Consider the following 18,433-nt stretch of genomic DNA (forward strand, 5'->3'; position numbering starts at 1 on the left):
TATATAAAAAATATATATCTTTCGGCTATTATTTTAAAAGCGGCTATAGTCATTTTCACTTCTTCTTTTTTTTTTTTTTTATAATTTATTAAAGCATTTGACGATATATGATTGGAAACATGAAACGTTAAGCTTAGCCCAGATAAAAGACAACAACGAGGCTGTTAATTTGAAGCCCGTTTATAAGGTGAGCCAATTCCCTAATTTATTTCCATTTCAACTTCTTCTTTTTTCACTTTTCCATTTCAACACAAATCGTTACTATTTTGATATCACTACTAATTTTTTCTTTAATATTTTCATCTTAGTTTTTTTACTTTTGTATTTTTTAAACCTATTTTAAAAATACTTTTCTAAAACCGAGGGTTTATTGGAAGCAATCTCTTTACCTCACACAAGGTAGTATAAGGTCCGCGTACACTCCACCCTCCCCAAACTCCATTTGTGAGATCATACTTTGTATGTTATTATCGTATTGTATATCTAGCAGAGGATTAGTAAGAGATTAATTTTGGCAACAATTCCATTTCAACTCTTGCAACACAATTAAAATTATGAAGGTTAAACCTATTTTTGATCTTAAAAACAACCAAAAGAACTCAAGAAAAAAGAACTATCATTCAGTACTTTTATCATAGTATTCCACCTACTTGAAAATACTGAGAGAATATCAGCATTTATGCATTTTTTTTAGTCGTGAAAGAAATAAAATAGATCTGAGTTCATATTGAGACAAAGTATAGTTCCCCATTCAATTTTTTTTCCCCACCGTTCTATATAATTAATGATAGCACATGACAACAAAGTAAAAGCGTGGTCAAAAAGGATTGGCACACTAGTACTGTTTAAAATAAATTGCCAACGTTGAATTCAAGAAATATTGCCATTTGCATTCGCAAGTCAAAAGGGTCACATTCTTTTGAGAAGAATCTCTCTTTTATTCTTCTTCTTCCACGAGGAAAGCAAAATTTTGTTCTTTATACCATGATTGATTTTGATTCTTTCTTTGATAATTGTACCATATTTTCCTCTGGTCAAATACACTCTCCCCCCACCCCACCCCCTTTTTTACAGTTATTATACAAAAAAATACCCCTCCGGTCCACAATAAATTATCAATTTGCTTTTTTATTTCGATCCAAAATAAGTGTCCAGTTATATAATCAAGAAAGAATTCAATTTGTTTTTACAAAATTATCCTTATGTACATATCCCTAGAAAGTTTTCTTACTCCTCACATTAAACATTTAATTAAGGGTAGTTTAGTCATACTAGGTATTTTTGTATAGAATTTAGTATTTTCTTAATGGGCGTGTCAAAAGCAAATTAGTCACTTATTGTGAACCGGAGGGAGTAAAGAATAATACTCCCTCCGGTCCACAATAAGTGACCAATTTGCTTTGGGCACACCCATTAAGGAAATACTAAATTCTAGATGAAAATAGTTAATTTGACTAAACTATCTTTCACTAAATGTTGCACCATAGTCATAGTAGCACTTACTTCTCTTCTCAAATGCGAGGAGTAAATGACTATTTAGAGATACGTCCATAAGGGTAATTTTGAAAAAATAAAATGATTTTTTCTTGATTATATAAATGAACACTTATTTTGACCAAAATAAAAAAAGTAAATTAATCACTTATTGTGAATAGGACGGAGTATGATTTTATCGTTTATCAAAGTCACTTTAATGTCTTTGAAATATTCAAATCTTTTGTCCTTGAATTAGTTACCATGACTCTTACCACGGATGCACGGACCAAATACAGTTACTTGTATTTATTATTTATTCGTTGGATTCGGTAGGAATTTATAGGAGCCCTCTTTATGAGAGTTAGGTCAGGACATGTGTTTGTTGGTACTTGGTATTAATGAAAGTACATGTACGACAAAATTTACTCGCATCCTATAGGTATACTAAGCCTAAGCATGCAATCTATTTTCTTTATTTATACACATTTATTGTTTGTCATGAGTTAGGGGTGGCAAAACGAGCGGAGCGAGTCAGGTCGGATGTGAACGGGTCGAAAACAAATAATGTAAAAACGAATAAATTATTCGACCCGACTTGCTCAGCTCCGCTCGTTTTGCCACCCCTGCTCATGACTTGTATTGCTTGACTTAGAGCCTGTTTGGCCAAGCTTCCGAGAGGCTAAAAGTATTTTTTTGTACTTTTAAAAAAATTTAAACTGTTTGGCCAAGACGGAGAAGTGCATTTGACCAGTAGCAGAAGCAGTTTTTCTGCTTTTGAAAAGAAGCAGAAAATTCTAGCTTCTTCCAAGAAGCAGAAGCAGAAAATTAATTTATTCAACACAAAACTATCCTCACCATAAATTTATATTTTGCAAATTATTCCTTACTGATTTAAGCTTCTTCTTTTTTCTAATTTTTACCATTCTTTTAAATTTAAAGATATTTTATACATGAATCATATTGTAACTTTCTAAATATTTTATTGACTTTTCTTGTATGTTTGATTATTTTTCTTTGTGTAATGTCCTGTAATCTTTTAAATTATCTTCTATGTCCTGTAACTTTCCAAATTATCTTCTTTTTTTCATACTAAAATAAATTATCCACACCTTTCTTTGGATTATCAATTCTCTTCCTACAAATAATCATTTATAATTTCTTCTATTATAGGTTATTGATTAAAGAATCTGTGAAACAATTATCAAATCTAATTTGTGAAATTGCTCACATAATCTATATATTATTAAAAGAAGAAGAAAAAGCATTCACATTAAACCAAGTGACAGTCTCGCAATAGATCACTTGGCATTTAGGAAAAGATTAGTTAGCTTAGGTAATAATATTTTTTTGAATTTAAATTTTAAAAAATAAATAAATTATGCATTATGTGTTGTTAATAGCTAGTTATTCTTTTTGGATTTGAATTTAAACACATTTATTAACTATTTTTTTACGAAAATAATAATTTTTTATATATTTAAAAGTATTTCTATTTTATGCTCAATGCACCCAGAATCATCTTGTTACAGCTACCATAACTATACATAATTTCATCCGACGACATTCTCCTACTGATAAGGAATTCAATTATTATGCTAATGAGGGCATTATTGCGGAGATTGAGGAAGGAAATGAGCCTTCTGGTATTCCTCTAAAAATGCAAGGCAAGTCTTATACTAATGTGGAGGCGTTTTATAAATTATTGAGAAATGTTATCGTGTGTGAGTGACTTTGCTTATTATTTCATGATGGATTATCAATATACGGTAATTTGTGGGTTAGACGTGTAATTCATACTGATATACTTTAATTATTCAAATCATCATGTAAACAATAAGTATACTAGATAATATTCTATATCTTGGTATAACTATATATGTTATATTGATTTAAATCTTTAATATGTATGTTTACTTTATATTTTATATTTTAATTAAATAAAATAAATAATAATAAAAGTTTCTTACGATAAATATTTAAGTTTATCTTCTCTTTAAAATAATTATAAGACCTTGGTACTATCCTTTTTTTTGGTAATTTGACACTCAAAAGCACTTTTTAAAAAGATTGGCCAAATACAAATTGTTTACCAAATGTTACAAAAAGTACTTATTAAATGAATTGGCCAAACACAAACTATTTTTTTTTCCAAAATACTTTTGGATAAAGCACTTCTAAAAATAGTATTTTTCAAAATAAGCAGTTTTTGGCAGCTTGGCCAAACAGGCTCTTAGTGTAAACACGAATACAATTAAGTATTTATCGTACAAGCACTAGGCTACAACAAATGCTTCGACAAAAAATAATTTTACACTCGAAGCACTTTACTTCAAGTTCGTGATTTCTCAACAAGTCAACCATGAAACCAAAATGAATCTTTGCAAGGGAAAGTTTTAAGTTGATTAAGAGGCAATTTGGTGCTCTATTTAGAAGTCGCATTAGACATGGTAATGTTTTTTGTTTTGTTTTGTTTTGTTTTTTTCATTTTCGCCATGGAATTGGGTGGGTTTTTTTTTTTTGGATGGGGTGGGGGTGGGGGGAGATTAAAATATTTAAACGACACCAACTTATTCAAATACCCAACCCTTTGACGCAAATTAGTAGCGAAAGTACAAATGTCGAATATATAGTATTCTATTTTAATTAGTGTAAATACACCGTCTAACACAAAAGTCAAATACCAATATTTAATTCAACATTCATAATTATTTTAATTCATTCATTACAATCTAGTGTATTACACTTCTACCTAATCTTATATACCTCTAAGAACTATCCTATAACTTTGAGAACTAATATTAATGTGACAATTGCAGAAAGCAAAAGAGCACCAACTTTAAAAATAACTATAAAAATAGCGCAGTGCACGAATTATCCCGCGTTCATGCAGGGTTCAAGGAAGAGCCACATTTTAAGGGAGTGCGATATAGACAATCTATTCCGATAAAAACATCAGTGACTCATTCCACGACTTGAACTCCTGATGTACCAACAAAGAGCTCCAACTACCACCGCGAAATTATTATGTAGGCATCACTTTGAATAAGTTATTTGTATACACAATAATAATATATTCAATATATTTCCACAAATTATTTATATATATAAAATAAATTTTTTAATACAAATACATAATTTGAACCAGAGTACCTGAATTATGCGAAACTCCTAATTAGAATTGTAGCTCCATCCCAAATGTTAGGTGGTATACAAAGACGGCCAGATGGATCTTAACATAGATCAAAAACGAATATATCTGGCGTGGTCACCTAGGCAAATTACATATGGTGCTGTAATAATGTAGCACAATTTCTTTAAAGTCAAATACTCAAATTCATGAATTAGAACTCTGATTAAGGTTTATTTATTGATGTTACAGCACGATTTCGACCTTTCAACATATTTTAAGCCTGTCTTGTTTTGAGCGCTTAACCTAACATATTATGTTGGTAAGACAAAGTGTGTTTGTAATGCCACTGGGAAAAAAGAGATTGATCGTGATATTTGGGTTAAAATTGGATAGAGATTCAAAAAAATGTGACAATAAGAGATTAATTATGGAAGGTCTTAGCAATAAAATAGTTAATAAACGAGTATTTAGAATCATGTAATTAATTAATTAAAATAATAAAGTATAAGAAAAGGATATATAATACCATGCATTTTTTTTGGTAACAACTGTGAATATTGATAATAGGTGAATTAGACTATAATTGGACCCTAAAGAACCACATTTTTGTATAGCTTTGTGGTAAAAAGTGATAACCAAATGCTCTGATTAGTGCTTTTCATGCTTTGCAGGCTATATCCAACGAAAGAAGTCGATGGAGCAAGTTTGGGATCAATTACGGAGAAAATGAGGCCAATCAAACAATGCCCGCGAAATGCACCAAGTAAAGAGACAAAAGCAGAGCTGAACTTGGCCTGCCGCGGTCAGACCGTAACCGCGGTAGGACCGCGGCAGAGCAGAGCTGCAGATTCAGAGGACCTCTTTGGCCGCGGTCCAGGCGTAACCGCGGTGGGACCGCGGCAGAACGCGGAAAAGCCAGGGACTAAAGTGTCAAGTCGGGAAAACTTGGTGTAAAACCCTTATAAAAAGTAGGAATTCGGCCATATTAGGGCAGATTTGTTTTGGAGATTACTTTTGCAAGAAACACAAGTATGATAGATCACCCAAAAACATCATAGTTCTTATTCTCTTCTTTTTCTTGCAATTTTCCATGATAAATATTTTCGTAGTTTATCTTTATGTTGTTATGAGTAGCTAAATACTTTAGTCTAAGATTTTGATGGAACCTATTGAAGGATGAACTTCTTGATTATGTTCGTATAGTTTGCCGGTTAATCTCTATTTGTTCAACTACGTGTTTATTGTAGTTAATTGACAGGATTCTCAATTAGCTGTGCCTATTTAGTGTGCATAACTCGGGAGAGAGTGCATATTTAGGTCAATTGTTGAACAACACCACTCCCAAAGTATATGAGAAATCAATAACCGAGGGTTTAAAGGCGGGATTAGGGATAACGAAGCCTTGGGTGCAATCTAAAGTGAGCTGTAATAAACAAAGTCAGCTAGCGTATCTCGGGAGAGTGCGTCTAGTAAATTATCGCGATTACTCGGGAGAGATTTACGGTAAAAAGAGTGCTCATGATTGATAGAGATATTTTGGTGAATTTATATGAAACATAACCGGAAGGGATTCCATCAATAGGGAAAATCACTACCTTAGAACCTTCTCATTATTGTTTACAACCCAAGCATATTTAATTTACAGTTGTTTATTTATTTATCTTCAATCTTAGTTAGTAGAAATACCATCAACGATTGTTCACAACGTTTGGGGAAGTTGATTATAAAGAATTTAGTGATTCCAACAAAGGTAATTGATAGGTTAATTCTCTGTGGGATTCGACTCCGGACTTGTAAACCGGATTATATTTGCAACGATCGCATTGTCCTTTTTATAAGGCATAGTTGGGCCTGATCAAATTTTGGCGCCGTTGCCGGGGAATTAACGGTGTTATCAATTACAATTGAAAGAAGTACAAAAATTCTTAGTGTAGTTAGTTTTCTCTATACCCAATTTTTACATTGAAATTTTAACGTTTGTTGACTTGGTTGCACAGGTGCATGCCTAGAAACTCATCGAGATGTGGTGAAGTATTAGAAGCATTATCAGATCCCGAGAAATTTTTCAGGGCTTTGAATCGGGCCAACCGACAAAACAAACAACAACAAACAACTGCACAATTCGAAACAATCATGGGAGATAACCAGGAAAACCCAGCAGTACCAATAGCGCCAGCGCCAGAGGCTGCTCTCTATGACTGGGCACAACCCATAGCTGAGAATCTATCCACAGCGATAGTAGTCCCGCAGATACAGGCTGAGTCATTCCAAATCACAAATAACATGCTGCACTTGTTGCAGAATAAGGGACTATTTTCGGGGTCACAGGTTGAAGATCCTCAGCAGCACTTAAAGAATTTCTTATCTATCTGCAAAACCCAAAGGCAACCCAATGTAACTCCGAAAGCAATCAAACTGTTATTGTTTCCATTGTCAGTGACAGGAGCTGCCCAGACTTGGCTGAATTCACTCCCCATAAATTCTATAGCAACGTGGGATGAACTAGTCAAGCAATTTCACAACAAGTTCCATCCACCCAACAAGACTGCTCAACAAATTGATGAGATTTTGAGCTTTAAACAGAGACCGATGGAGACTTTGCATGAAACATGGGAGTGTTTTAAAGGGACGCTGGTCATATGTCCACACCATGGTGTTCCAGATCTAATGTTGGGGCAGCGGTTCTACATGGGATTGTCAGATAGCGTAAAGAACATTGTTGATGCTTCAGCTGGTGGGGCATTCTTGATCAAAACATGGAGAGAGGGCCAGAGTCTGCTCGACAAGATGGCACATAATTCGGGATGGATAACCAGAAATGCACCTATCACTCCAGTGGTGCACTCAGTGCCTTTAGATCCATCCAATTCTATGGCTGAAAATATGGCTACCTTGTTGACACAGATGAGCATACTCACTAAAAAGGTGGAAGAGTCTGGACAGAAACAGCAGGTACATACTGTTGATACTACTAACGGGGGCTTGTGCACATCTTGCATTAGTCAGCCAGTTGGTAACCAGTGGAACGCAGAACACGATCATCATCACTACCCTGAAGACATGAACTATGTGTCTAATTATGGCGGCCAGAGACAGGGTGGTCAGAATTGGGGTCAACAAAATCGGCAGTACAGGCCAGCACAGCCACAGTTCAACACTAGGAACATGAGAGGTATGAGACCCCCCAACAATATGGCACCTTATTCCACTTCTTTGATGTAAGAGGAAGGCCTAGGTACCTTATAGAAAAGGTCCCTAGTGTGAATCCAGTAATCTTCAACATATTCTGCCTTGTCTCCTCATCCACCTCTGCTACAAACATGCTAGATTTGTCTATGTTTGCTTCCAACCCTGTGGCATCACTGAAGTGTTGTATGCCTCCATTACTCTAGCTATGGATTTCAGATTTCCTTTGCAGAAAATCATCAAATCATCTGCAAATACTAAGTGAGTTAACTTTGTCTCCTTACACATGGGGTGGTACCTGAAGTCAGGGAGTTCACTCATCTTTCCAAGCACCCTTGACTGGTACTCCATAACTAGAACAAATAGTAGGGGTGAGATAGGATCCCCTTGCCTAAGCCCCCTCCTGCCTTCAAAGTAGCCATGGTTTTCACCATTAATTCTTATAGAGAATTTTGTTGTGTTGTCACACAAGTCATCACCAGTTTAGTGAATGAGTCCGGAAATCCAAATCCTTTCAGAGCTTCCTCTATGAAATCCCAGTTGATCATATCATATGCCTTCCTCAAATCAATTTTCATAAGGCACCTAGGAGTTGTCTTCCTATTATAGTGTCTCAGTAAATCATGACATATAAGGATATTATGAATCAGTGATCTACCTTCTACAAAAGTTGCTTGGTTCTCTGCTACTAGTATTGATACAGCTCTCTTAAGCCTCTTACACAGCATCTTAGAAATGCATTTATAGATGACATTGCAGCAAGAAATTGGTCTGAATTGACTTGCAAACTCTGGGACTAGGACTTTGGGAATCAAGGATATTACTGTTGAGTTGACTTGCCTTAACAGTTTTCCATTCTCCATGAATTCCAAAATTGCAGCAGTCACATCCTTACCAATGATACTCCAAGCTTTCCTGTAAAAACCACTTCCATAACCATCTGGGCCTGGACTTTTGTTCACATCTATACTGAACATAGCCTGTTTCACTTCCTTGGCTGTGTAAGGTTGTATGAGTTCCATCTGCTGTGTAGCATTCAAAGTAGTGCCATTCTTCAGAAAGCTATGAAATGTTTTTGCTCTTTTTCTTCCTTCCCTGCCTAGCATAGTTTCATAGTAGTCTACCAGAACATTTGCGATGCTTGCATTATCTGTTGATAATTCCCCATGTTGATCCTTGATCTGTGTAATGGTTTGTTGGAGTCTTTTGTGTCTGATTACTGAGTAGAAATATCTGATGTTATCATCTCTTAGCTTAATCCAGCTTGCTTTGCTCCTTTGCAGTAAAAACATTTCAGCTAGATAAGAGGATTTCCTGAGTTTCTGATACATGGCTGTCTCCTGTTCTTGTAAAGCTTTATTTGAGGGGTCAGAATGCAATCTATTCTGAGCTTGGTTTAAAGCTGCCCTATCTTCCTCTGCCTCTGTTAGTATATTCCTGAAGTGCTGATTATTGAGCTTCTTCAGTACCTTCTTTAACAACTTCAATTTCTTAACAACTTGGAACATACTATATCCTACTATTTGTTGTTGCCAACCTTGTGCCACAACCTCTTTAAACTGAGGATGTAGAGCCCACACATTACAGTATTTGAAAGCTTTAGCCCTCTTCCCCCTCCTGTATCTTTACTTATTTTCAGTGGACAATGCTCACTTATTCCCTCCACTGAATATATTGCCTAAACCACTAGCATATAATCCAGCCACTCTCTATTAACAAAAGCCCAGTCAATTTTTTGAAAAGACTCTATTATCACCATGTTTTTCACTCCATGTGTATCTACAACCTCCACAAGGTAACTCCATAAGTTCACAAGAGTCAATACACTCTTGGAAATCCACCACTTCACCCATAGTAACTGGATTTCCTCCTATTCTATCATCTGCTAGTAGGACAGAGTTAAAGTCTCCTGTTACCAACCATGCTTTCTTAATTCCTCCACTCATACTTTCTAAATGTCGCCATAAACTTCTTCTTTCTTCCCTTGTATTAAAAGCATACACAGTTGTCATATAAAATTCCTTCTGCATAACAACATCTGTAACCAGGCATGTTATACTTTGGGCAGTACCACTTATGTACTTGACCTGATAGTAATCAGGTCTCCATGCTACAACTACTCGACCATTATAATGTTGATCCAGATTTGTAATGTACTTCCATCCTCCAAACATATTATTTATTACTTTCTCCATATTTCCAGTTTTCACCTTAGTCTCAAGCAAGTTTACTAACCCTATATTTTCTTTAGTACATAGGAGTTTTACCTCCTTTTGTTTGTTAGGAGCATTTAAGCCCCTAACATTCCAGCTTAGCATGCTATCCATGGTCTTTTGGAGATAGGACAGTGCCTCCCCCATTTGAAACTTGTGTGCTTTGTGGTTGACTACTTGTGCTGCTCTCACTTAGGACACTGAATGTGTTGTGTCCTGTTGAACACTGTTGTATTTGTTCCTTGGGAGACTTCCTTGTGTTATGAGGTGTCACCCATCCTTCTGCATTCATCTTCCCTCCTATAGTTTTTGTTGGCTCCTTCTCCTCTACTATCTTTATGATTTCAACTCTTGTAGTTGTTTCTGCTTTGTTCTCTTCCTTCTCTTTGTTTGTGTCTTTTCCTTCTGGCTCAACATTTTGTTGCTTTGGAGGAACTACTTGCTTCTTCCCTCTACATTCTTCCTCTAGGTGACCATACTTGTGACAATGTTTACATAGAACTGGCTTCCAGTCATATTGGATTCTCTGTTCAATCAGAACCCCTTTTTCATTCCTGAATCTCACCTTATCAGGCATAGTAGAATCCACAGCTACCTCAATAAGGAGTCTAGCAAAGTTGAGACCTATCTTATTCTCTGTGTTCCTGTCCACCATAAGAGGCTTGCCAATCATGCTTCCTATCTTGCTAAGCCCTTCAGGACCCCAATACTTGAATTCCAATCCAGGTAGTTTCACCCAAATTGGGACAGTATAGAGTTCCTCCCTGGTAAACTCCATATCCTTATGCCATTCCTTAACAATGTATGGTTTATTGTCAAAATGATATATCCCTCCCTGTAGTACCTCATCTTTCCCAATCACATTGTCAAACCTCACCATAACTATCCCATTTTTCAGCATTGAGACTAGGGCTGCTTATCGGGCGGATTGGGCGGCTTTTTACTCTTAACGGTTTGGCTTAACGGTTATCGGCTTTTAAATGTATTAATCCGTTAGCCACCCGATAAGATATCGGGCGGATTGGTATCTGTTTAGCTCTTATCGGGCGATTATCAGGCGGTTTATCGGCCTAACATACATATTCACTAAATATCTCCCACATATTCACTAAATATCTCCCATTCTCATCGTCTTAGAAATAATGAATTGACATAAAAAAATAACATTTCTGAGGCAATATGATGCATTCAATTTGCTTTGCCAGAGATAATAGATTTGAATGAATATTAGATTACTTCAACAAAGATTTACTCATAAACCATGCATCACCAAAAATGCATCTTATTCTTCTTCTAGGCAAAGACCAAAAGGCTAGTAGTAGTAACATGACTAATTGAAGAAAAACCAAAATGAAAGTATGAAAAGAGAGAACATAGTACTTCAGCCATATACAAACACTAAAAAGGTTTTGGCAGCAGCTGTTTGCATATATACACACCAAAAAAGGATCAAGAACAAAACACTACAAAGACAAACTTCGTAACCAATTCAGACGGGTTTGTTACTTTGTTTAGAGACAGAACAAAACAGACGGCCTTTTGTTTTTGTTAATCATTTTCAAGGGTTTTAGTTTTGTTATATTTAACATATATATAAAAAAAATTTATATATATATATATATATATATATATATATATATATATATATATATATATATATATATATATATATATATATATATATNATATATATTCTTAACGGGTTAACGGATTATCCGTTAAGAAAATTGAATAATCCGCCCCCAAACCGATAAGCCGTTAATAAAAAAATTCAATCCGTTCCCCGTCCGTTAAGCCGTTACCAGTAAGCCATTAAGCTTCGGTTCGGATCGGTTTTCGATTTCGGATTGATTTTGAACACCCCTAATTGAGACCTTGTTAATGCCAAGTTTTCCCCACTGTCTTTGTATGTAGCTGTTAAGCACATTGAAGGGTGGGTGTGCTCCCAGCACATAGCAAACATTGGTATTCTTCCAGAAATCAATTTCAGAAGCAATATCCTCCGGTTCGATCTCATAAATTGTTGTTTCTCCATGCTTACTTGGATTCACATACTCCAATTTGAAGCTAGCATTTGCAACTTTTGTGATATCAAAGTTTTCCCAAATTGATTTCTTAGCCCTAGTTTCTACTTCTTCTTCAGCTTCATATGCCCATGATCTCCTGCCCTTCCCAGATTGTTGTATTCCTTCCTCCCATTCCTGCCCCGCCCTTTTCAATTTTTCCATTTTTCCCACAACTTCATTTTCCCCCGCCATTACTGTTCCATTGGAGCTTGCCATTACTGTACCTTTGGAGATTGCTTCAATTGCTGAATCTAACTCCAATTGTGATGGTAATTCAATTCTGCATGTCACTTCTTGTTGATTATCTTCCTTCTCCTTGCCTCGAATTTGCTCAATTTCACCTTCCTTGGTCACCATTTTTAGGTTTCGACTGTTACTGCAATTTTCCACTACTTCCTGATTTACTTGATTTCCTCGCTTCTTCATCGGATTTGTAGCTTGTCTACATGATTCTCTTGCTTCGATCATCTTCTGAGTAGGAATCCGAGTCCTCTTGCCCATGGATGCGCACGTTTAGCTAACATGCGCCGAGAGAGAAACAGAGTTCAGATTTCTATAATACCATGCATTGATTGTAGTATTTTGGATAATTTATGACCAAAATTACTTTACCCCTTTAATAAACTGAAAAAAAATTAAATTATAAATACAATTTAATTGAGTATAGTAAGTTTTTCTTTTCACGATTGCAGTAAGTTATCATTATATTTTTAGGTTATTATCCAATAGTATAAATTTTTTTATAACTCCATAGGGTCATATACTTTTGAGAAGAATATCTCTTTTATTCTTCTTCCACGAGGAAAGCAAAATTTTGATCTTTATGCCACGATTGATTTGGATTCTTTCTATGATAATTGTATCTTATTCTCCTCTGGTCAATACACTTTTTTCCCTTGAATAGTATACAAAAAGGATAATGAATAAAACTGTCTCCGTTTTAATTTGTTTGAATCTTTACGGAGTTCGATGGTCAAATTGAATAATTTTTTGTGTGAATTCGAGCATAAATTTTTTAAATATTTTAAATAAGATTTACATAATTATGAATTAATTAAAAAATATTATAAGTCACATTAGTTAACAATTTAATATTTAAAACCTATTTGCAAAAAAAACATGGTCAATTAAAATTTTATTTGATTTTTCAAATAGTAAAATATTTGTTCTTTTTTTTTTATAAAAAATAAAAAAACACACAGGGAGTATGGTCTTATCTTGGGGACGCATCACGCATGCAATTGTATTCAACGTTGCTTTAATGTCTTTGAAATACTCTAATCCTTTATACTTTGAATTAGTTACCGTGAGACTCTTACCACGGATGCACTGACCAAATACACATACTTGTATTTAATATATCATTTGTTACGTTGGATTCGGCAGGAATTTGTCATAGACCTCTTTATGACAGTTAGGTCAGGACATGTGTTTGTTGGAATTAATTAAAGTACATGCACAACATAAATTTACTCACATCCAGTAGTTACATTAGGCCAAAGCATGCTGTATATAGTTATTATATTTTTGGCTTTTGTTGTTGATATTGCTTGTCATTATTATTTTTCGTGAGTCGAGAATCTATCAGAAATAACCTTTTTACCTTCACAAAATAGAGGTAAAATTTGCATATACATTACCCTCCTCAAACCCTATTTGTAGAGATTCCATTGGGTTTGTTGCTATTGTTGTTGTTGATTCATGAATAATTGCAATCTATTACTACTTCCTCCATTTCAACTTATGTGAATATATTTCCGTTTAATCCGTGTCAAAATGAATGAGCTTTTTCCCTATTTGAAAACAAGTTATCTTTATGCAATGATTTATATTCACACAAAATATATGTGCCTTATTATATACCACAAATTTAAAAATATTCTTTCTTTTTTTAAAATACGTGCGCAGTAAAATGGATTCACATAAAATTAAGTGCTATGTATTCATGTGTATAACTCAAGTCAAACGTAGTAGATTCAATTGAATTTAATACAAAATCAGCTATTTGGATCATGGGGGGAAAAAAAGAAAATAAATACCAGTGCCTGCATTCAAGGGGAACTCGTACATTCCTTTTTTCATTGATAGGAACATCCCTTTGCTTTTGTTTGTTACTCACATTCACAGCACTTTTCTTCAAGTCGTGATTTATCCACAAGTCAACTATGAAACCAAAACTAGTCTTTCCAAAAAGAGACGGATCTAGGATTTATTGAATATGAGTGCACCAGTAAAAAAAGTTTTAAAAAAAGTATTAAGTAAGAATTGATCAATGTTCCTCAAGGTAAATAATTCAATATTCAACAAGTGTACCATTCAATTTTTTTGGAGCATGGATGCAAATATATAATATTATTAGACTAATTGTAGAAAATAAAATCCCTAATTTGATGGTGAAACAATGGGTTCATGTGCCCGTTAATTGGGATATAGATCCGCCCCTATTTGCAAAGAAATTTTTTAAGTTGATTAGACATACTAAAGTCTTTTTTTTTTTTTCCATGGAATGGGGGATTAATAACATTACACGATAAGTTGACACTAATTTATTCAAAATGACACCCTTTGACACGCATTAGTAGGGAAAGTACAAATGTCGAATATATAGTACTCTAGTATTAATTATTATGCATACACCGTCTAAGAAAAAAGTCAAATACTAACATTTCAATCAACATTCATAATTATTTTAATTTATTCAACACAATTCTACCTAATCTTATATAACTCGAAGAACTCTCCCATTTCAGAACATTATTAATGTGACAATTGCAGAAAGCAAAAGGGCATCAACAACCACTGCAAAACTATTATGTAGCTAGGTAGATATGCGGAACTAGGATTTTAAATTTATGGGTTTGAAATTCTAAACATTTTATGTTATTTGATTATAAATTATTAAATTATAAATAATCAATGAGTTGTTTAAGATAAATACAAATATAAACCAAAGCTATCTGATTTGCCGAACCTGTAGCCAGAACACTGTTCTGGCTCCGCCCTGACTAGGCACGCACCACTGGCAAGTCATTTGTCAACAACGCCAGACATGATAGGCTCAAATTTTGCATTTTCAAACGTAATTCTTGTTCGAGGCAAATTCATTTATAGAATAGCAACGAAAACAAAGAGATCATTTTATTTACTATTCTCTTTCAATTTACAATTAGATTTTAGGCTAGAGTATGACACCCATAATGGGGTGATATATAACTTACTCAAGTTAAATGTGGCAAGTTTATTATGTTTTGTAACATCATAATAAGTGGGAAATTATGAAAGAGATGAAAATATCTATTATTAAGTAGGAGAAAGTGGAATAATTAAAAGAGATTTGAGATCAATTCCCCTTAAAAATAATAGAAGAAAACCTTTAGATTAAAGGGTGAGCTTGCGGTTGAAAATTTACAAAAATTCACTAGTAATTCCGCGAGAAACTGCAAAAGCAATTACTGTAGTATTGCGACACAATCTATTGAAGAATAAATTATCTCGACCCCCGACCCCTGAACTCCCCTCCCTTTGTCCCCGTCCCATTCCGGCCTTCATAATATTTGCCTAAATTATACTTCCTCCGGTTCAAAATAAGTGATTTTTTTAATGTTTTCACACATATTAAGAAAATTACCTTTTAATATTAATTAGCAATAAAATTGACCATATTAATATTTACTATCTCACATAAACACTCCTAACACATACTCCAACACTATTTACTCCAAGAGCAATGTAGGAAAAAAATAATTAATTTGTTCTTGAAATGTGAAAAAATCACTTATTTTGAACCACAAAAAAAAAGGCCAAAAAATCACTTATTTTGGACCGTAAGGAAATAGTATATAAATACGGTTGAAATAATATTTTTCGCTTACTAATCAAATTTCCAAAAATAAGTATAAACTTTTATATTTTGTGAAAATTATTCTCCTTCTTACAAAAGACACCTTTAGATCTAAATTATATACCTCCGGTGATAAGGACCTCTCACAAGAGGGTGAGCCTATAATACTTAAGAGCCCATTTGGACATACAAAATTATTCCTTTTTTTTAATTTTTTTTTTAAAACAATGTTTGGTTATCCTATTCTTATCAATTTTTCCTTTTTTGCACTTCAAAATCCATTTTCAAATTTTTTGCTAGTTTTTAGTTTTACAAATTTACCCTATATTTTTAAAATTATAAAATGACCCCATCAATTTTTCATTTGGCAGATACATCTTTGGCAACTGATGGTGGAACATCAGTCCTAGTTGATACTTGAACTCTACCCATTGGAAGTTTGATTATATGGTTATGAGAAATATGTGGCTAAACCTGCTTTTGCACCTTCTATGTGTGTTAGTAGAATTAGAAAATGTGATATTGATTTTGCATCTTCTGTGTATTACAGTAAAGCTGAATATGATAACAGTTAAACAATAGTATTTTGATTGTTTATTTCAAGTAGGATAATCAAATTGGGATTGTTTTGATATTTTTTACAAGTTATGGGGTATAAATCATGTTTCATGATTTTAAAAGAAAAGACATCCAAATATATTGCAAAAATTATAACCAAATACAACTTTATCTTTAATACAAATTTTGATCAAATAGCAAATTTGAAAAAAAAAAATTAGAATTCGTATCCAAACGCCTACTTAATGCTAGCTCCTTTACCGTTGGAATAATACCAATAATTCAATAAAGTTGTAGTCAGCCTTCTGACCTCCAAGTATAGACAACATTATAGTGCCCACTGCCCGGTACACTTATGTAAGTTTTATCCCATTTAATTATGACGTGACAACCCATTCTGCATTATATATTTTTGACTTTTACTGATAAAAGGAAAGAAGAAAAAAGAAAGAAAATACCGAAAATAACAAGGGTGTAGGTGTTATTTAGGGACTCGGCCAGATGGATCTTACTTGGAGACTGGTACTTGGAGAAAAACGAAAATATCTGGCGTGGTCACCTCGGCAAAAGTAACATATAGTACTGCGTTTGTCGTATAGCAAAACTTTATAGCAACTCCTCTATATACCACGATTGCTTTAAAGCCAAATTCAGGAATTACAACTCTTATTAGGTTTTGTTATTGGTATAGCAACATAATTGCTTTACCGTCACGATGTTAACTTTATGAATTTTAAAGTATAGAATGACAACTCATCACACAAGGAATTAACCTATCAATCATAGCTATTGGACTCACAGAAATTCACATATTCAATCTTCAGAGATATTTGAGTAACAAATTGGATATTTATTAACTAAATATTACGTAATAAAAATGCAGTAAATAAGAACTAACTATAAACGGTTTGTAAGCAAGAATGTGAATGATCTAAGGTTCTGATTTCCCCTATTGTTAGAATCCTTTCCGCTATGTTTGCTATAAATTTGCCTAAGTCTTCTCTATCGATCATGAGCACTCTGACTGTCGTAACACTCTCCCGAGTAATTACAACAATATACTAGACATATTCTCCCGAATTACGCTAGCTAGCTTTAAAGTACAACTCACTTAGATCGCACCCAAAGTTTTGTTATCCCTAATCCCACCTTTAAACCCTTCATATTAATCCCTCATATACGTTAGGAGTGATGATGTTCAATAACTACCTAAATATGCACTTTCTCCCGAGTAATGCTGTCACGACCCGAATTTTCCACCCTCGGGAGTCGTGATGGCGCCTACTCGTGAAGGTTAGGCAAGCCAACTATTAAGGTTCTACACATTAACAATCAACCCAAACAGTTGTAAACAGTTACTATAGCTAAATAAATGAAAAGCGTGGAAGAGTTATAACAAAACCACATAATCCAATACATGTCTACCCATGAATCCGGTGTCACAATTTCACGAACATCTACGAATTACTACAAACACTGGTCTGAAAAGAAAAGTACAACTGTTCTCAGAATGAAAAGAAACAGCAGAAAGCTAAAACAGGAAAGGAGGACTTTAGGCTCTGCGGACGCCAGCAGATCTACCATGGTCTCCCTGGACTGAAGGCAGCTACCTCGGCTACTCACCGGCTCCGGTACCGAAATCTGCACAAAAGAGTGAAGAGTGTAGTATCAGTACAACTGACTCCATGTACTGAGCAAGTGTCGAGCCTAACCTCGGCGAAGTGTGACGAGGCTAGGACACGACAATCATATATACCTGTGTAGTTAAATCATATACAAACAGAATCATAATAAAAGAAATCAACAGAATAAGGTGGGAAGGGGACATGCTGCGGGAATATCCAATTCTAACAATAAGCCAACCAAGAAGTGTCAATAAAGTAGCAGAATGAACATCATATCTATATCAACAAGAATAATGAAACGGTAAGACGTGCACGGCATCACCCTCCGTGCTTTTACT

General features: G+C 34.4%; 1 protein-coding gene across 1 annotated transcript; it reads right to left on the bottom strand.

Annotated features, from left to right (window-relative positions):
- Positions 1–7,604: 7,604 nt before the first annotated feature.
- LOC109217895 lies at positions 7,605–9,987 on the bottom strand. Its single transcript, XM_019382188.1, has 3 exons — positions 9,538–9,987; positions 8,272–9,351; positions 7,605–7,658 (listed from the first exon to the last, which is right to left on the bottom strand). Exons 1-3 carry the CDS (start codon positions 9,985–9,987, stop codon positions 7,605–7,607), a joined length of 1,584 nt encoding a protein of 527 aa, XP_019237733.1.
- Positions 9,988–18,433: the final 8,446 nt, after the last annotated feature.

The sequence above is a fragment of the Nicotiana attenuata genome, unplaced genomic scaffold, assembly GCF_001879085.1.
Source record: "Nicotiana attenuata strain UT unplaced genomic scaffold, NIATTr2, whole genome shotgun sequence".
NCBI lineage: Eukaryota > Viridiplantae > Streptophyta > Magnoliopsida > Solanales > Solanaceae > Nicotiana > Nicotiana attenuata.